Source organism: Ochotona princeps, chromosome X (assembly GCF_030435755.1).
Source record: "Ochotona princeps isolate mOchPri1 chromosome X, mOchPri1.hap1, whole genome shotgun sequence".
NCBI classification, from domain to species: domain Eukaryota; kingdom Metazoa; phylum Chordata; class Mammalia; order Lagomorpha; family Ochotonidae; genus Ochotona; species Ochotona princeps.
This window is the reverse complement of record NC_080865.1, coordinates 5,577,021-5,598,428: the sequence shown is the minus strand read 5'-3', so window position 1 is coordinate 5,598,428 and position 21,408 is coordinate 5,577,021. Positions and strand designations below refer to the sequence as shown.

The window sequence follows — 21,408 nt, the reverse complement described above, 5'->3', positions numbered from 1 at the left end:
ACATTTTTATTAAGAGGAAAAAGGTGAATTCAGCAAGACCACAGCCCCTTACTCGAGAAGATTACCTGTGGGACTTCCTACAACCCAAGGGTAAATGTTATTAAGCATGAAATTCGTTAAGTATTTTCTATTATCCATGTAAAGCACCTAAAATTTGTTCCTTATCTTTCCAAGGATAAGATACAACACTGCTCAAGACAACACTGAAGAATAAAATCTGTGCATTTCAACCCTTTTTTTTTTAGTTGTGTAAATTTTTCTCAATTAACTAAATTTTCTTAAGTCCTCAGGACATTTAAATATTTCTGGATATATCCCACAAGAAATATACCAGACTTTTCTCTGAAATATCTCAATACACTCTTATATAGCAAAGCAAAATTCGCAGTAGACACAGCTTTCTGCAAAGGATAACTTAGTAAATATTTTAGGTGTTGTTATTCAGAAAGTCTCTGTTACATAACTACTCAACTCTGTCATCGTAGTACAAAAATAACCACAATCAATCTATAAAAGAGTGGCTATGGTAGTGGTTTCAATACAATCTGATTTATGAAAACAGTTAGTGGGCCAGATTTAGCCCATGAGCTTGTTCAATTGATAAACTACACAATTGATAAACTTCTTTATACCCAAGCATTAATTATAAAAAAAAACCAATCACCAATAACACTTTTTGCAAACGATGTTCGCATTAGGGTGGCTAGTCCAAGATCACCAATCTTCACTGATCCAGTGGGTCCTGTGATGAAAATATTGTCGCATTTCAGATCCCGGTGAATAATAGGAGGAGTTCTAGTGTGTAAGAACTGTAATCCTTTTAGAATTTGCCTACACCAGCTCCTTAAAACCTTTGGTTTCATGACTTTAAATCGTTTTAAATACCTATATAAAGAAAAGAAAAAGACCACATGTAAGTAACTTATTGTATGAACACTATCCAAGCAAATCACATGAGTGAGCTGATAATTCATGTTCTATGATGGCTAGCTGCGAGTTGTTTACTCTTGACCCTTAGGAAAAAAGGATTTTCTGTCTAAAATTTGACATCTTACTAAGTATCACACTTGGAATTTAAACGGAGAATTATTCCAGAGTAGTCTTCTGTGCACTGGCAGTAATTTTAAGAAGACACTTCTCTATTTCTAGCAATTGCTTAGAAAACACAACTAAATAAAATTTTAGAGAAGCCAGCATCATGGCCTAGTGGGTAAAGCCACAGTCTGAGACACTGGCATACCATATGGGAATCAGTTCAACTCCTGACTGATCTACTACCAATCCAGCTCCCTGCTGATCTGCCTGGGAAAGCAATCAAAGACGGTAAACTGCTTGGACTCCTACATCCATGTGGGAGACCCAGATGAACCTCCTGGTTCCTAGCTTTGGCCTAGCACAGCCCGTACCATCTGGGGAATCAATCAGTAGATGGAAGATCTTTCTCCCTTTCTCTAACTCTTTCAAACAAATAAAACACACCAAAAAATTTTAGAGCAAAAAATGCTAGGAAATGTTAAAGGGGTAATCAAAAAGTATATGGAAAACAGGAATTAAAAGATAAGTGATTTTTTTTTGTAAAAAAAAATACTGTGAAATTCACACATGGTTTAGTAAAACTTGTTTATGAAAGGGGGAAAACTTCACATATTTCATACATATAATTTTAAGAGCACATAGGCCAGGTGCTGTGGTGTAGCACATTAAGCGTCCATCTGTGATGCCAGTACCCCATATGGGTACCAGTTTGAGACCTGGCTGCTTAACCTCCAATCAACCTCTATGACAATGTACCTGGGAAAGCAGCAGAAGACAGCCCAGTTGCTTGAGCTCATGCCTGCACCTAGATGGGAGGACAGGGCTAAGCCCTTGGCGCCTGCCTACAGCTTGCATCAGCCCTGCCCATTGTGGCCATCTGCAGAGCAAACCCAGGGATGGAAGATGTCTCTCACCTTCTGCTCCTCCTCCTCACTCTCTAACTTGCAAATATATATATACATCTTTTTTAAAAAAAGATTTATTTATTTTTATTGCAAAGTCAGATATATAGAGAGGAGGAGAGACAGAGAGGAAGATCTTCTATCCAATGGTTCACTCCCCAAGTGAGCTGCAATGCCCGGTGCTGCGCAGATCCAAAGCCAGGAGCTCCTCCGGGTCTCCCACACGGGTGCAGGGTCCCAAGGCTTTGGGCCATCCGCAACTGCTTTCCAAGGCCACAAACAGGGAGCTGGATGGGAAGCGGGGCTGTTGGGAATAGAATTAGTGCCCACCGGCGAGATCAAGGCAAGGACGTTACCTGCTAAGCCACAGCACTGGTCCAACATATACATACATCTTTTTAAAAAGCATAATGGTATTTTCTACCCTACACTTCCCCTCCCTGACTTACTCCTAACTTCCATACTTTTCCTACTTTTGTTACAATGACGTATTTCATAATACATTTTCCACAAACTTTTTGAAAACTGTTCATATACCTCACGTTCTGCATTTATAACTAATTATACTAAAACATGAAAAATTGAGGCTCAAAACCAAAGACTGTAATTACATACTATTTCTTAGTAGATTTTTGATGCTGGACAAACACCCAAACATTATCTTTTACAAAACAAAAGTATAAGAGCTGGCACTGTGGTGCAGCAAATTAAGCCTTTGTCTGTGACACCAGCATCCCATGTGGGTATCAGTTGAGTACCAGCTATTTCACTTCCGTAACAGCTTCCTGCGATTGTGCCTGAGACAGCAGCAGCAAATACTTCAAGTATTTGGACCCCTGCCACTCACCTGGGAGACCCAGCTGGGGTTCCAGGTTCCTGGCTTCAGTCTGGGCCAGCCCTGACCACTGCAGTCATTTGGGGAATGAACTAGTGGATGGAAACGGTCTCCCCACCACCCCAACTCTCTCTCCCTAACTCCATCTTTCAAATAAAATTTAAAAATGCTTTAAAATGAAATCATATGCTTTCACTAACATGTTCCAATTCCTAACACATTCATTAGATGTAAATCTTGGCAATTCTTGAAAGAAAACAATATTCACTCATAAGCAACTTCTGTTACTGCTGAAAATTAGTTTCAAATAAAACCTCATTGACATTATTACAGTCAACTTACGTTTTTAAGGTTCCTGAGGTCATTAATTCTGTCACTAATACGATGCATTTCTTTCCTTTTACTATAGATTCCCAGGAATCATAAAATCGAACTATATTGGGATGCTGGAGACCTTTCAGCATCTCTGCTTCTTCCTTGAAGCGCTGCTGCTCAGCTTTGGTTAACTTCCGGTCCTGTAATTGAAGAAGTTCCAAAATAATGTTACAGAAACTCTCACCCTTTCTTCAGAAGCTACTCAAATGAGTACTTTGTTGTTTCATGCATGCATTCATACATTTATCTATTTTCACCTATCAATCAGTTCTTAGGATCTATATAATCACTGCTATCCTTTCTACATGTTATTTTGACTCTTCCCATACAGTAATACTACAATTGCTTCATTTAATTTCCACATTACAAACATGTATCACTACCTGCAAAAAATGATTGCAAAATTGACAAAGAATGTTGAATCAAGCAACAGGACATTTTCCCAAATCCCTGATTTTCTACTCTAAAAGTCACATAAAGTCCTGGTAAGACTGATCACAATGTTAAGAAACTTAGACAATTACTGGGGTGAAAATTTTGAATTGTAAAAATAAGAACCGTCTAGGTTTCCAGAAAAAAAATATCAGATTTCTAACCAATGAAAGACCTTCAAATAGACATCAGATGTCTAATCTGCTATGTAAAGTTTCATGTCAAATCAGCAATGTTTATCAAATTAATTTTTTCTTAAAGATACATTTATCTCCACTGGAAAGTCAGATTTACAGAGAGAAGGAGACAGAAGATTCTCCGTGCGCTGGCCCACTCCCCAGCTGGCCCACTCAGGCAACAGCCTGAGCGGAACTGATCTGAAGCTACAAGCCAGGAAGGAGCGTCCTCGGAGTCTCCCCCTACAGGTGCAGGGTCCCAACGCTGTCCTCTACAACCCTCCCAGGTCACAATCAGGGAGCTGGATGGGAAGTGGAACAGTTGGGACAATAACCAGCACCCGTAAGGGATCCCGGCGCATGCAACGGAACAACTTAGCCACTAGGACTTTATTCCAAGAGCTCAAATTCTGAGGGATGACTGTGATCCTAAAATTCTAAACTTAGACAAGCTACTCCTCAAGCTTAACAGCGGAAATAGTCCTACATTTCTGGACAAAAGAAAGAAAGTTTAAATAATTTTAATACAAATAACATTATTAGAAAAGAAAGGCAAAGCATCTAATAAATAGTAAAAAATTTTCAATAAATTTTATTTAAAGTTAAGGCTAAGTAATCATTGTTTTTTTTTTAAAGATTTATTCATTTTATTACAGCCAGATATACAGAGAGGAGGAGAGACAGAGAGGAAGATCTTCCATCCGATGTTTCACTCCCCAAGTGAGCTGCAACGGGCCGATGCGCACCAATCCGATGCCGGGAACCTGGAACCTCTTCCGGGTCTCCCACGTGGGTGCAGGGTCCCAGTGCATTGGGCCGTCCTCAACTGCTTTCCCAGGCCACAAGCAGGGAGCTGGATGGGAAGTGGAGCTGCTGGGATTAGAACCGGCGCCCATATGGGATCCCGGGGCATTCAAGGCGAGGACTTTAGCCGCTAGGCCATGCCGCCGGGCCCATAAGTAATCATTGTTGATTTAGTTGATACAAGTGAAAGGGTTTTCCACACATTAATTAACATAGAAGACATATAACATAAAAAGAACAGCCTGAAATTAAAATTCCAGTTTACATTATTAAAATTTAATTAGTAAAGAAGGAAGAAAAAGAAAACTATTGTCTTGCACATGGCAGGACAAGACTGATAGAACTACTTAATTTTTGAAAGCAAAAACATGGAATTAACTTAAATGTCTATCAACTATTGAATAAAGCGTGGTATATGTACACAATGAAATATTACTCAGCTACAAGACTGAAATTTGGACACCTGCGACAAAATGATGGGAAATTTATCAGCTAAACCAGAAAGACAAGTACTTTCATTTGTAAAACTTAATATGTAGAGTATAAAAATTATAAGGATGTCATATTATCTTGAACATAATTATAGACACTGGTTATTCAATGTACATGACAATATAGCCTAATTTCCTTACTTTATGATTGTCACAAATTCCACATTTTGTGATATTATTATTTTCAAGAAAAAATGAATGTATGTATAATACGTACATATAAGTTTAGTAAACTATCAAAAATTGTTACATCTTTAAATTAAAAACAGCTATTTAAGTTTTGATCTTGATAAAAGCTCAAGTGTAACTGCTAAACATCTACACATAATTTCTATTTTAAACTGATTGACAATGTTAATTTACAAATTATATGAAAATAACAAAGGAAATATATAAATAATTGCAGAGAAGTAGCAGAAATATTAGGAAGGGTCAAGTAAAAATTTTTCAAAATAAAATTGTCAACCAGGCCCGGTGGCGTGGCCTAGCAACTAAAGTCCTCACCTTGAACGCCCCGGGATCCCATATGGGCGCCAGTTCTAATCCCGGCAGCTCCACTTCCCATCCAGCTCCCTGCTTGTGGCCTCGGAAAGCAGTTGAGGATGGCCCAAGGCCTTGGGACCTGCACCCACGTGGGAGACCCGGAAGAGGTTCCTGGTTCCCGGCTTCGGATTGGCGCAGCTCTGGGTGTTGCAGCTCACTTGGGGAGTGAAACATCGGACGGAAGATCTTCCTCTCTGTCTCTCCTCCTCTCTGTATATCTGACTTTGTAATAAAGATAAATAAATCTTTAAAAAAATTGTCAATCATAGATGGACATTTTGGCACAGCAGGTTAAGCGATGGCCACAGCTGGAGATGCCCATATCCCATATCAAAATGCAGTTTTGAGTCCTGGCTGCTCTGCTGCAGATGCAGCTCCCTGGTAATGCACCTGCAAAGCAGCAGATGGGGCTCAAGTGTTCTGACTTCCTGCTACCCACACAGAAAACCTTGCAGGATACTTCTGGCTTCTGGCTAAGGCCTACATTACTATGATCATTTCAGGAATGAAACAATAGACAGAAGTCCCCCACCCAAACCAACTAATCACTCTATCGTTTAAATACATGGTTTGTCAAAAACAAAGTACTACCACTTCTGTATTCTGTCCCATTCATCATCAAAACCCCTCCACCCTTAAACCCTGTAATCTTTCCGTTTTTCAGAAAATCTTATAAATAAAAAGAGCAACACTGTATCTGAAGTTTGGTAACTTTCCCATAGCATAATATATTGCCCACTATTTTAAGTATTAACAGGCTGTTGCTTTTAATTGTTGAATAGTATTCCACTGCTGAATGCACAACACCCTGCATATCCACTCCCCATATGAAAGACATGTGGGTTGCTTCCAGATTTGTATGAATACAAAAAGTTGCTATAAATATTGATGTACAAGTTTCATGTGAACACACGTTTTCCTTGGATAAATGTCTCAAGTGACATTTACGGGGGTCCCTAAGAAACTGACAAAGTATCAAGGTGCTTCTACTGTTTTATACTCACATCAGCAATACAGCAGTGGCCAACTTTAACAGTTTTTTCTGTGTGCACCATGCTTACTAGCAATTGGGATTAGCAGTGGTATTTTGCTTTGTTTTGAGCCAAATGAATAAGTGTATGGGAATATCAGACTATTAATTGCATTAATGATTGACGGTGTTGAATCACACATTTGTCATCTTTGGTGAAATGTCTGTTCAAATCTTTAGCTCATTTTTTAGTTGTGTGGATTTTACTATATTTGCGTACTGAGTACTTTATATAATTCAAGGTACAAAAACTTTGTTCAGTGATTTGAACACACACTTTGGGAGCCAGTGTTGTGGCACAGCATATTAAGCAGCTACCTGCAAATTTGGCATTTACTGTGGGTGCCAATTGGAGTCTCAACTTCTGATCCAGCTTCCTGATGATCTATGTGGGAACTTACTGGAGGGTGGCCCAAGTATTTGGGCCTCTCCACCCATGTGGGAGATCCAGGCTCCTGGCTTAGGCCAGGCAGAGTCTTGGACATTCCAGCCATTTGAGGAGTAATTCAGCAGAGAGAAGAATCCTCCCATTCCCCAAACACCCCACTACCTCCCTGCACTAAATAACTCGGCCTTAAAAATAAATGCTTTTCTTTTCTTCAAAGATTCATCTGTCCTTTTGAAAGGTAGAGTTGTATAGAGTGAGAAGGAACAGGAACCTGAAATTTCATTGCGTCTCCTGTGCAGGGACCCATTCTCCACCACCTCTCAGGCACATCATTAGGGGACTGTATCAGATGTGGAACATCTGGGACTCAAACCAGCACCAATATGGGATGACAGCACCACAGGAAGCAGTCCCACCAGCTTTACCATTGCACCAGCCAATTTTAAAAAAAACTTCACAAAATTTATTTTTATTTTTGATGTTGTTTATATAGTTGACAAGGATGAATGCCCATGAGTACCACTGATCAGAGTGGGGAGGAGGAAGGTGGGTGAGACAAATTCTTCCAAGTTTCCTTTTCTCCTATATGAGGGTGGGGGAAAGGGAGGAAGGAAACAGGAAGGGGCAACTCCAAGCTGTCAAACTACATCAGAACCAGGAATAGAAACCCCAATGGAGAAGAGAATGTTCTAAAGGTACTGCTTAAGTAGTTTTGATAGTTCTGAGATGCTGTTGGTTTTGTTGCTTCAAAGTTGGCTAATCCTCCACCTCCAAGTGCCAGGATCGTATAAGGGCACCAGTTTGTGTCCTGGCTGCTTCAATTCCGATCCAGCTCCCTGCTTGCAGACTGGGAAAACACAGAGGATGCCACAATGTCTTGGGAACCTGCACCTACATATGAGACCCAGAAGCTCCTGGCTTCAGATAGGCTCAGCTCCAGCCGCTGTGGTCACTTGGGGAGTAAACCAGTGAATGGAAGATCTTTCTGTCTCTCCTTTACTCTGTAAATCTGCCTTTCCAATAAAAATGAACCTTAAAAAAAAAAAGTCAAGCAACAAGGACATGAATCGGTGCCCACATGGGATGCCCATGCTGCAACTATTGTGCCACAGCATGGACCCCTTATTCTTTCAGTTCAATTTTCCCATGAACTTTTCTGGGATTGCTACATTCAACATGCTAATACTGTGTTGAACATTTTTTCATTCATTCTTATGAGGGATGTGGTATATAGTTTTCTTGTGATGTTTCTATCTTAGTTTAGGTATCACACAGCAAAGTTAGCTTTACAAAATTCAGGTTTGTAACTATATTTTACATTCTATATCAGAGCAAAACTTGAGAGTCACATTTTCCAGGAAGACATCTATCATCAGCAGAAAAAAACAAAGTTATCTCTTTTTCAATGTTTGTGCATTCCTTATCTTACTGATTTTACTAAAACATTTACAATGTTGAATCATCACTACCTTACGCCAGATTTTCCTAAGAACAGGCTGATCATCTCATAGCTGAAACTGTATTCTGGATATTGTTTTGTTTTTACAGATATTTTACAATGTTGGAATGATTTATACATATTGCTCCTTCAATTTTTTAATAAGAAATGGTTGATTTTATCACACATTTTCTCAGCACCTTCTGGTATGATCATATGATCTGCTGGTAAAATTTCCTGATATGGAACTAACGACGAATGCTTAAAACAAAACTTATTTACTTGTATTTGTCTACATTTTACTAAAGATTTTTAACACATCTATTTGCATATAAACTTTTGCATTTTTTAATTTAAGAATTTGGTGTTAAGATTATATGCAATTCATGAAATTAAATGGAAAAACAGTTTTAATAGTTTTGGGGGTGGGAGTTTGAGGGAGGTAATCCCAGCCTATACAAAATTGTACCACATAATTCAGAATTCAAAATAATATATTAATAAAAAATAGTGGAATCACTTGTCATATCAAGGTTAGCGAAAACTCAAGTTCTGAATGTGTGCTTCCTTGTCCAAGTTATAAAACTGAGACATAAAGATAAGAATGGGAAGATGAGTGGGCTATGGCACAGAAGTTAATCTGTTGCTGGGGATACCCACATCCCACGTTGGAATGCCTGATTTCAGGTGCAGCTTCCTACTCATGCATACCCAGGGAATGCAGCAGATGATACCTCAAGTACTTGAGCCCCTGCCACCCATCTGAGAGCCACAAGCAGAATTGTGGGCTCCTGGCTTCAGTCTGGCTCGGCCCTGCATGTTGCAGACATCTGGGGACTGATCAAGTAGATCTCTCCTTCTCTTTCTCTTCCTTTCTCTCTATCATCTGCCTTTCAAGTAAATAATCTTTTCTAAAAAACAAACAAATAATAATGGGAACATGATCTTCAAAAGATACAAAGCTTCAATTAGGGGAAATATATCTCTTTGAAATATAAGTCAAAATGTGGAATAATCATTTTATAATTGAAAATCACTGAATAAATCTCAAATGTTCTCCCTGATGTGCTACAACCAGGCAGGTGAGCTAGAATTCCAGTACCCCCGCAGTGTTACCCTATCTCTTGTAACTATTGATTCCATGAACCTACTTTCCTAAGATGCACCTTTTGCATTGGGAGCTAGGGTAAGGCTAAGACCCTACCCCACATGTATATCCAATAGGGACTGGCACCCCTTTCCTCATAAAAAGAGGTGGGAGGCAGGTATGGGCTCTTTCCTCCAGGGACTTCACTTAGAGGGGCCCCTCGTGTTTACTCTCTTCTGACAGCACCTGGACATCCGGCTTTTGTTTTCCTTCTTCCCCCCATGGCAGATGGCCCTCTCCTGCTTTCACTTAGAAATGCTGGTGTCAGGACTTTTGCCTCTTTAATGGGTAACACTTTAGCCTACAAGAGTGTGTATTTATCCCTGTGTGGTGGCCCACACTCATGCACAAATGTATGCTTTTTTCCCTAGATGCTAAATAAACTCTGTTCCTATTTGCACACAATACCAGCCAGTTTCTGCTTAGCATCTCTATCTCAGTGGGAGGCAAGAACCTAGATTTCAAACAGCAATACATTAGTTGCCAACATCATCACCACAAAAAAATGAGCATTTGGAGTAATAAGCATGTTAACAAGTTTTATTTATTTCTTATTCTATTCCTAAATTGTAATATAATCTTTCACCCTATAAATATATGCAGCTCTGTGTCAATTTATTTAAAAAATAAAGTTCTAAGAACTAAAATAATAACAGCTTTCATGTTTTCCATTTTCAATTTCCTTATTATAAATTTATTTAAATAAATAAAACATGATAGATCTGAAGCACCCAAAAACTCCATCATTAATTATATCCCCATTCTTCACTCCCAAGAAGTAACCACTATTCCAATTCGTGCAAGTCTTGAATTATTTTTAATCTATAAGCAATATACTCTTAAAGGCTGAATATAATATATATGTATATATAATATATAGTTATTATGTATTTTATATATCCTTATACAATTATTTTGCTCAGGGGCCAGCACTGTAGTACAGTAGATTAAATCACTGCTTGTTGAACATGTCAGCAACCCATGTTTGGGCACTGGTTCAAATCCTAGCTGCTCAACTTCCTTTTTTTCTTTCTTTTCAAAGATTTCTCTCTTTTTGTTGGAACGTCAGATCAGATTAACAGAGAAGGAGAGACAGAAAGTTTTTGTATTTGCTGGTTTACTGCAAACTATGTAGTAATTTATAGTCATATTCTGTTTAGAGGATACAAAATTCCACACACCAATCAGTGTCGGTGGATGATAAGATTCAATTGGTCTCTACTCATTTTCTGTTTATTGGATCTGTCCTACTCTGAATGAAATATACTACATGAAATTTCCTACTAAACCTATATAAACACTTATCAGTTTAACCAAAATGTGTATTATGAAAAAATATGCATAGATCTCAAAATTTCTGTTCCCAAATAAATCATCTTTTAATTCTACTTTTCCATAAACATGTTAAAGTATCTTAATACGTTCACCATTTTTTTTTTAGAAAAATCTATTACAGGTTCTGAGTTTAAATTATTAGCCAAGGGCCTGGTGCGGTGGCCTAGTGACTAAAGTCCTCGCCTTGAACACACTGGGATCCCATATGGGCGCCAGTTCTAATCCCAGCAGCTCCACTTCCCATCCAGTTCCTTGCCTGTGGCCTCGGAAAGCAGTCAAGGACGGCCTAAAGCCTTGGGTTCCTGCACCAGTGTGGGAGACCTGGAGGAAGTTCCTGGCTCCTGGCTTTGGATCGGCACAGCACTGGCCATTGCACTCACTTGGGGAGTGAATCATCGGATTGAAGATCTTCCTCTCTGTCTCTCCTCCTCTCTGTATATCTGACTTTGCAATAAAATAAATCTTCAAAAAATAAATAATTAGCCAAAACAGTTTTGGTCTACCAGTTTTTAGTATACTTTCTTAAGATATGAAATACAAGATTTTGCAATATACCAATGTCTTAAACTTAGTTTTGTGGGGGTTTTTTTAAGGATTTCTTTAACAACAAAGCTACAGAGGTAATAAAGAGAAAGAGATCTTCCATCCAATAACTCACACCCCAAAGGGGTGCAATGGTCAGGGCTGGACCACAAGGAAATTAAGAGCTTGATCTGGGTCTCCCATATGGGTGTCAGGGGCCCAAGTACTTAAACCATGTCCGCTGCTTTCCCAGATGTGATAGCAAGGAGCTGGGTCAGAAATGGAGTAGCCAAAAGCAAAACTAGCAACCTAACCCTCTGTGACACAAGGTCAGCCCCATCCTCCTTACAGCAGATACTAGCATTGTTACTTTTAGTTGCTTAATTGTTACTTATGTATACTTTCACCTCAACTTTGCTTTAGCATTGTTAAGTATATTCTTGGTAAACAACACATGTGATTTAATCTCTCAACTTCATCTGACAGTCTGAGTCTTTAATAAACAAATGCAACATGTCCACATGTGATATAGCAAACAATATGCTTAATTTTTACTACTCCTATTTTTTCTTATTTTACATTGCTGTTTCTTTTCTTCATTATTAAACCAAGAACTGTATCATATTTTCTTCTTGAATAGTAGTTTCTCTTTCCTGATACTCAAAATCAAATTTTTTTCTAATATAAGAAATGCATTAGTTACTACTATGTCTAACCCCACTCACCAAAAACAAGAAATCAATGAGATGTAAAAGATTTAATGACCCTTAGGCTATCCTGTCCCAAACAAGTCCTCCTCTAACTCTTAGCTTTTGCTGAACAGGTCTAGAACTAAAAATAATCATTTCCCTCTGCACTTGGTCTCTTCTCACTAGAATCTTCATACTTTCATCAAATATTCCATTCTTTCAGTGTCTATCTACATAAGTTAATTACACAGATCTAATTTCTTAATAAAAAAAACTATATTTACTTAGAAGCATTCAGAATGTCAACAAAATAGCTGCAACTTTTTTTTTTTTCTGCAAATACAGAGCGGTATTCAGGTAACAGAACTACAATTATTTCGTATAAGCTGCATCAGAGACAATTGAAGATGAAAAACTACCGTCCCCATATAGAACTGATTTGTGCTGTGCACCAGCAAGAAGCTGCTTTACATTTCCACGCCAATTTACAGCCCCCATACTGCACCAGGCAAGGTTAGTGGCAATCGAAAACACCTCCAGGACAGCGCTATCTAAAGACACATTCAGTAGCGTGTGAACTATACAAAAAAAGACACTGTACAGTTCAAAAACAAATCTTACACAGCCTTACATTTCAATTTTTTTTTCTTAAAAAGGAGTGAGTTGTATACAGGGGGGTTAAATGTTTTATAGATAAGAAAAAAACTGCGCTAGAACCAACTTATTCGTCATCATCTTCTTCATCATCCTCTTCATCTTTGTCCTCTTCATCTTCATCCTCTTCATATTCCTCTACTTCCTTCTTTTTCTTGCTCTTTTCAGCCTTGACAACTCCCTTTTGGCTGCATCAGGTTTTCCTTTGGCTCGGCATGCGGCAATATCCTTCTCGTACTTCCCCTTCAGCGTGGCAGCCTTCTTCTGGTGAGGCTGCTTGTCGTGGGCAGCAGTGTTATCCCACATCTCTCCCAGCTTCTTTGCAACATCACCAATGGAGAGGCCAGGGGGCTCTGCTTTGATTTTTGGATGATACTCAGAACAGAACAAGAAAAAGGCCAAAGGAGGCCTCTTGGGTGCACTGGGATGCTTGAACTTCTTTTTTGTCTCCCCTTTAGGGGGGATATAGGTTTTCATTTCTCTCTCATAATGAGCCTTGTCCACCTTTGCCATGTCTCCAAATTTTCCCTTCTTAGCCGACATGGTCTTCCACCTCTCTGAGCACTTCTTCGAAAACTCTGAGAAGTTGACAGAATCATCCGGATGCTTCTTCTTGTGCTCCTCCCAGCAAGTTAGAACAAAGAATGCACATGATGACATTTTGCCTCTTGACTTCTTAGGATACCCTTTTCCCGTGGGTAGTTATTTTTCCTCCACGAGGCACAGAGTTGCCCAGTGCCCATCTGGCTCTCACTTGTCCCGGTGCTGTCTCTATGAAGCTCAATGTACTGCAATGGCTGTCTCAGATCTAATATTTTTTAAGTGCTGCATATTTTCTACATTGTGGATTTTGAAAATCCATAAACATGTTTCACCCTGAAAGATGAGCTATTGGGGCTGGCTGGAAACTCCTGTGGGTTGAAGCTTGCTCCCTGTCCTGGTCTATAATCTATCATCTTTCAGATTCTAATATTTTAGATAAGAAGTCAGATATAATTCTTCCTTTTTGGTAAATTACTTATTCATCAAGTTTTACCTAATGTCTACTTCTACTTACTTATCCAGGCCACCCACTCAGGTCTGAAAAACACCTATTTTCCCTCACATTCACTCCCTGTTGATTGACTCACAGGGGCACAAGGTAGCTGAAGTAGTGACAGCTCAAAGAACAACAGAGGTAAAACAATCTGCCCAGGAGTCATCACTGTGCCATCCAACATGTCATAGGACACTGAGGAAGCTCCTTTGCGCCTATCTCTAGACTGGAAAAGCTAATTCGAGTCGCCAGAAAAAACAATTCAGTCTCCCAGTCCTTTAGCTGCTTTCACAATTTTGAAAAGCCAAGTAAGCAAGAACATTAGCAGGTCTTCTCCTGTGTCATGAACTTAATTCACATGACAGTACACAAAATTCTTAGAAAATAGGACATACATGCAGAAAATCAAGGTTAACTGTTATCGCATAGGTGGGGCCCGGATTCAACATGATTTATATCCTTATAAGAAACAACAGAGAGTTCATCTTGGGCCTGTTGCGATGGTTCAGTAGCTAAATCTTCACCTTGCATGCGCCAGGATCCCATATGAGCACTGGTTTTTGTCCCGGCTGCTTCCATTTCCCATCCAGCTCCCTGCTTGTGGCCTGGGAAAGCAGTCGAGGATGGCCCAAAGTCTTGGGACCTGCACCCGTGTGCGAGACTCGGAGGAAGTTCCTGGCTCCTGGCTTTGGATCGGTTCAGCTCCAGCCATGGCAGCCACAGAGTGGTCCACAGAGTGAACCAGCAGATAGAAGATCTTTCCCTCTGTCCTTTACTCTGTAAATCTGCCTTTCCAATAAAAATAAACCTTAAAAAAAAACTTTATCTCATACCTCATCTCTGCCCCACATCCCAGCAAATCAGCCCTTACCAGAAGCCATTCCTGCCAGGCTTGATCCATGGCTTTGAGACAAGATACTGAACATCACAAGTTATTAGATAAATGACTAATCAGAACCACAATGGGATACCACTTCATTCCCATTAGGATGTTTATTAACAAAAAAAAAGAAAGAAAGAAAGAAAGAAAGAAAGAAAGAAAGAAAGAAAGAAAGAAAGAAAGAAAGAGAAAGAAAGAAAGAGAGTGTTGGCAAGGATAGAGAGAAATTGCAAACCTTCTGCATTGCTTATGGTAAGGAAAAGTGGTACAGTCACTGCAGGAAGCAATATGGAATCCTCACATTACTAACACTGGATTGTGCCAGCAATTGGATGTAGGTACATATTTAAAAGAACCAAAATCAGGAATCTAAACAAACATTTACATACCAGGCTAATAGCAGCATTATTTACAATAATCAAAAGAAACCAACAATCCAAATGTCCATCAACAAATAAATGGATAAAAATAATGCAATACATGGGCTCGGCAGCGTGACCTAGTGGCTAAGGTCCTCGCCTTGATCCCATATGGCCGCTGGTTCTAATCCCGGCAGCTCCACTTCCTCTCTATCCCTCCTCCTCTCAGTATATCTGACTTTGTAATAAAAATAAAATAAATCTTAAAAAAAATAATAATACAATACAGTGGTGGCTTCTGGGTACAGAGCTTGAGATGCTGCTTGGGATATGAAAATTCCATATTGGTGTGCCTAGGTTCAAGTCCTGGCTCTGCTCTCTATTCCTCTTTCCTGCTAATATACACCCTACGAAACAGCAGGAGATGGAGCTAAGACTTGGATCCTCGGGCCCGGCGGTGTGGTCTAGCAACTAAAGTCCTCGCCTTGAATGCGCCAGGACGCCATAAGGGTGCCGGTTCTAATCCTGGCAGCTCCACTTCCCATCCAGCTCCCTGCTTGTGGCCTGGGAAAGCAGTCGAGGATGGCCCAAAGCCTTGGGACCCTGCACCCGCGTGGGAGACCCGGAAGAGGTTCCTGATTCCAGTTTCGGATTGGCACAGCACCGGCCCGTTGCGGTTCACTTGGGGAGTGAATCATCGGACGGAAGATCTTCCTCTCTGTCTCTCCTCCTCTCTGTATATCTGACTTTGTAATAAAAATAAATAAATCTTTTAAAAAAACAAAAAGACTTGGATCCTCACCATGCATGTGGGAAATCCAGACTGAGTTCTGGGTTCCTGGCTTCTCCCTGGCACTTCCCCAGCCGGTGGAAACATCTGAGGAGTGAATCAGCAGATAGAAGATCTCTATGTGTATATATGGTTGTGCGTGAGCACATACACAACACACACACATGTGTGCCTTTCAATTACACAAATAAATGAGATGAAATTTTAAAAAGCAATGCTATACATACATACAATGGGAATACTGTTTAATCTTAAGATCAAATTTTGACTAATTACTACAACATGGATGAATCTTGAAAACACTGTATCTGTGAAATAACCCAGAAATAATAATGGAAAATATTGTTTGATTCCGTTACGAGATACACAGAGACAGAAAGTAAATAGTGGATACCACTAGCCACTAGTGGAAATTAGAGAATGGAGATTTACTGTTTTAATGATCATTGGGCTTCTGTTTGTGATGATGAGAAAATTCTGGAAATGGATAATGCTGATGTCTGTACAAAAATCTGAATGAACTATACACTTTTTAAATGACTGAAATGATAATTTTTAAACATTGGTTATTTTCATGTGTGTGAAGGGAAGAGAAAAAGATTTTTCTCCAGTACATTCCATCAAATGCTCTCAATGACTGGAGGGCCTGTCCAAAACACAGGGGTCTAGAACTCAGTCCGGGTCTGCTATATGGGTGGCAGGAATCCAAGTACTTGATCCACAATTTGCTGCCTCCCAGATGTGTATCATCAGGATGCAGGATGGGAAGTAATACAGTCAGGACTTGAAGCAGCTTTCCAGCAGGCATCCCAAGCCATGGCTTAACACACTGCACCATAACACCTGCTCCTTAAACATTTTTTATAAATCTCTATCTACTGTAAAGGTATACGCATGTGCCTGTGTGCGCACACACGCACGCACACACACATACACACACACAAATGGTGAATTTTATCCAATTATATTTTGTCACAAAAAAATGCAAAAAGTTACTTGAAGAACAAAAGCAATGCCAAACTTAAAAGATACCAAAAAAACAGTTTATGCTTTTCTATCTAACCTAGGATGACTAATGAATCCTAAATGTCACTGTAATTAGCTAGAAGTCAGTCACACATGATAGATCAGCAGATCTACACTTCAGAATAATGAATAAATTGAAATATTTTCTGATTAAATTAGAATACAAGTCTTTCGTGCGCCAAACTAAACCCTCCCCCCTACTTTATCCTTTGATCCTAAAGAACAAACATGAGGAATTAATAACTACAAAATTACAACTGCTGTCCCAGAAGAGGTGAAGTCCACTGAAGAGGGAGAGTCAAGATCTTCAAGAGGCCCCTTGTAATTCAACAAGTGGCAAGTAAATCTGTCATACTTGTACCAAACTCTGAGGGAACAGAGTAGAACCTTTATGCTACCATAGTAATCCACATTTAAACATGTAAGAGTGTGTTTCACTGCTGTTGGGACAGCCATATTCTTTATCAGAGTGCTTGGGTTTGAGTCCATTCCAGCTGCCTGCTAATAGGCAGGAACACCAAGTAATGGCTCACAGGCTGAATTGTGGGATCCATGTGGGAGATCTAGATTGAATTCCTGGTTCCCAGCTTTAGCCTGGTCCAGCACTGACTGTTCAGGCATCTGGGAGAATGAGCCAGCAGATGAAAGATATTTCTCTTTCTCTTTTCCTCATTTCTCTCTTTGGAATAAATAATATTTTTTAAATAGCCTATGGAATAGAGAAGATATCATGTGCTCGCTTCAGCAGCACATATACTAAAATTGGAAAGAAGATATCAGAAGGAATTTAAAAAAAAATACCTAAAATAAGGATGGGCATCATGATGTAAAGGGTTAAGGCCGCAGCTTAGAAGGCTCACATTCCATATTACCGTGCCAGTTCAACTACTCTGCTACTCCACTTCCAACCCAGTTTCCTACTGATGAACCTGGGAAGGCAGAGGATGACGGCCCAAGTACTAAGGTCCCTGCCACCCACACAGGGGATTCAGGTGGAGTTTCTGGCTCCTGGCCTTAGCCTGGCACTGCCCTGGCTGCTGCAGACTTGTAGAAAGTGAACTTACAGGTGGAAGAGCTTTGTCTTCTTTTCTCTGCACCCAGCCTTTTAAGTAAATCAATCAACCTTTTAAATTTTTTAAAATAAATACAAATACTATTGTACTAGTAATGGACACTTGATAAATAACTTTCACACATCATCACAGAGGAGTTTTTACACAAGAAACGAGTAAGGAGCCACAAAACACAAACTAGCAGCAGAGATAACAAATGGAGTTGACATAGTCAAGTCATGGAAATCCTAGTCTGTAAAACTGACCCTTGAATCGGGCCTGGCGCAATAGTGTAGCAGTTAAAGTCCTCGCCTTGAATGTGCCAGGATCTCATATGGGCGCCGGTTCTAATCCCAGCAGCCCCGCTTCTCCTCCAGCTCCCTGCCTATGGCCTGGGAAAGCAGTCGAAGACAGAACAAAGCCTTGGGACGCTGTACCCGCGTGGGAGACCTGGAGGAAGCTTCTGGCTACTGGCTTTGGATTGGCTCAGCTCCAGTTGTTGCGGCTGCTTGGGGAGATAACCATCAGATGGAAGATCTTCCTCTCTGTCTCTCCTCCTCTCTGTATATCCGTTTTTCCAATCAAAATAAATAAATCTTTTTAAAAAATGATCCTTGATTCAAGGCACTATTATTCCAAAAAGGTACCAAACATCAATTTTCCAATGTTAAATTATTAGTCTATATAACTGACACACAGAAGTCAAACATAAATTTAGCAAATAGATTTCAACTACTCCATACTACTTTTAAAAGAAATGTTATCCCTTTATGAATGTTAACTAAACACTTAATCTATTATAACATATGGAATGCTAAAAATGTACACAAACCCTTTCCTGAGACATGGCACAATACCAATATGACTAACCTGTATATGTATTTATTCAAGATAAGAGGCATTTCATTTCCAAAAGGTAAACTACAGCCTTATCAACTATGGGCCTTAATGCAAACACCACAACGATCTACTGAACCAGGTCAGAAGCTGCATGAATCTGCTTCTACAAATGTAGAAAAAGGAAGAAATCATCAATAATTATGTAAAAGCTATATTATAAAATAACTTGTTCAAGTAAGGATGCATACCACAAAAGATTCAATATGATACTTAGCCTACAGAGCACTTTATCAATGAATATTCTCGATAACCATGAGAGTACTCAGTATTTCATCAGTATCATTTATTGAACATATGTGTGCTTCACAAGCATTTAACTCTATTCTTCAATGCTTTATTTCCTAAGCTTAATAGGCACACAATTTCCAGTAAATGAGGTTTTCTTTTTTTGATAATCAAAACACTTGTTTTATTTTTTAATATTTTTACAAAATATTTATTTGAAAAGCAGAGTTAGAGACAGAGACAGAGACAGAGTGTTCTTCAATCTACTTGTCTACTCCCCATTGGGCATAATGGTCATGCCTGTGGGCCAGGCCGAAGCCAGGAGCCAGGAACTTTCCCCAGGTCTCCCACGTGGATGGCAGGGCTCTCCTCCTCTCTGTATATATATCCACCTTTCCAATAAAAATAAATAAATCTTTTTTTAAAAATTTGTAAATTATCACATCAAAGCAGTAATCAGGAAATCAGGAGATTACAGTCATCGTCTGGCCTTATTGGCTTAAAACTTTACTATCACATTGGTATTGGTACCCTAAAAAAAAAACAACTGTTCATGAGTAACAGTCAAAAAGAGTAACACAGCATGCACAGAAGCAAGTTTACTTATCTTCCAGAACTGTTGAGCAAAGAGGATGCTCAGGTTCTGTGCCTTCAGTTTAACTGCTCAGGCCAGTGCCTTAGAAGGGGAACATGCAGGAACATCAAGTTCCTTTGTTCTGACTCAGTACTCCTCAATCCAACTTCTGGTTACCACTTAGCTTCTCTTCATCCAGCCTATAGACTACATGAAGAATTTCACCTAGCAACTCTGTTCCTCACTCTAAATTAACCAACTTGTATCCTAGAGTTACAAGCTTTAGTTAGCCCTACTATGCCTTATCACCTGTTGGACCATTCTACATAAAAGGTGAGATCAAATATAGAAACATGGCAATTCAACCAGGAAACTATTCTTTCAGGGACCCTCACGCCAGTGAATGCCCTTGAATGAGCCCAATAACCGGTATCTCTAGAGCTTTAACAATATGATATAAACAGCCTTATTTCAAATAGAATCCACTTAAGAAAGCATGTGTTGGGAAGGCATTCGACACACAGCTTGGCAGGAACGCATCCCATAGCAGAGCTTAGGTTTGAGTTCTGCTTTGGCTTTGGATCCAGCTTCCTACTGACACACACCCTGGGAGGCAAAGGGGATGGCTGAAGCACTTGGCTCCCTGAAATCCACATACTGACCTGGACTGAGTTCCCCACTTCCAACTTTGACCTGCTTCAGACCTGCACACTGTGGGCATTTGGGGACTGGATCAGTAGATAAAAGATCGATTTCTCTTACTGTTTCTCTGCCTTTCAAATAAGCCCAAATAATTCTCAAAACTTAAAAAGGAAGGGTTAAAAGTATAGGCGGGTTACAATGGCATGTATGAGAACTGGGTCTGGGAGTGGATCAAGTACAGGAACTTGGGAAACTCCCCTGGAGAGTCATAGCTCCCACTGGTGAACATGTGGTCCAGACCAGGGGTCGGACAAGCTGGGCAAGGTAGCTCCAACAGCTGGCTAATGTGTGAATTAGTAATGGAACGGGATGTACTGGGCAGGACTGAGCAAACCTTAGCCTACAAGCGAAACTACAAACCAGGATGGAGCACAGGTCATGCTGAGCTAGGCTCTTGCACCTACTGGACTGCAGGAGTCAAGGACACTAAGCCACAGTGTCTAAGGCAGAGGCTGGGACAGGTGAGGGACTGAGCCAAGCTGAGTCAGAGCAATCACTGGCATGTGCGTGATCTAGAGCTGGGAATAGGCCCGGTTGGGGAGCTAAGAGGACACCCTAACTAGGTTGAGGTTCCCACCAAGGGGCGCGTGGGCCGGAATGGGGGCTGCGTTCTGATCAGGAAACGGTTGTTGTCTCCCTTGGCACAGTGTGGAATGAGACTGGGTGTACCAAGCGGGGCCAGACCCCAACACCATCTGGTGTCCTGGAGGACCAGGGTAGTTGTGGGACAGAGTAGGCTAGGTCTCAACCCCTACTGAGCCATGTGTGAGCCATGTGTGAGCCGTATGTGGGTATGGATAAGCCATGGCTGGGCTGAAACATCCAACAAGAACCAGTTTGGATTGAAGGCAGATCAGGAAAAGCCACTGTCCCTGCTAGGACAGGAGGTGAACTCAGCAGGGTTGGCCCATGGAGTCCCGGGTATGCGCAAAATCTGGCATTGGGAGGGGTTCTGATGGAGGAGCCTGGTCAACTCCTCTGGCAGGACAGAGACCAGGCAGGTAAGCGTAAGAAGCATGACAGGAAACAGCCCAGAATAGGCCATGGAAAGTTTGCAACTGGCATACA

At 40.3% G+C, this 21,408-nt stretch overlaps 2 protein-coding genes across 3 annotated transcripts in view; both read right to left on the bottom strand.

Moving 5' to 3' along the window:
• Positions 1-21,408, bottom strand: part of WNK3 (WNK lysine deficient protein kinase 3) — a 151,288-nt gene that overhangs the window by 94,549 nt on the left and 35,331 nt on the right. For both annotated transcript variants that reach the window (XM_058658932.1, XM_004598302.2), the window contains exons 3-4: positions 3,115-3,287; positions 665-885 (exon numbers count right to left, since the gene is read on the bottom strand). In XM_058658932.1, coding sequence (XP_058514915.1) covers positions 665-885; positions 3,115-3,287 — 394 coding nt within the window. The remainder of the gene's footprint in view (positions 1-664; positions 886-3,114; positions 3,288-21,408) is intronic.
• Positions 12,935-13,456, bottom strand: LOC118760433 (high mobility group protein B1-like). Its single transcript, XM_058658933.1, has one exon. It carries the CDS (start codon positions 13,454-13,456, stop codon positions 12,935-12,937), a length of 522 nt encoding a protein of 173 aa, XP_058514916.1.

What these genes read in the sequence shown, in the direction of transcription:
- LOC118760433 (XM_058658933.1), bottom strand. Translation starts at nt 13,456, where the DNA reads ATGTCATCATGTGCATTCTTTGTTCTAACTTGCTGGGAGGAGCACAAG.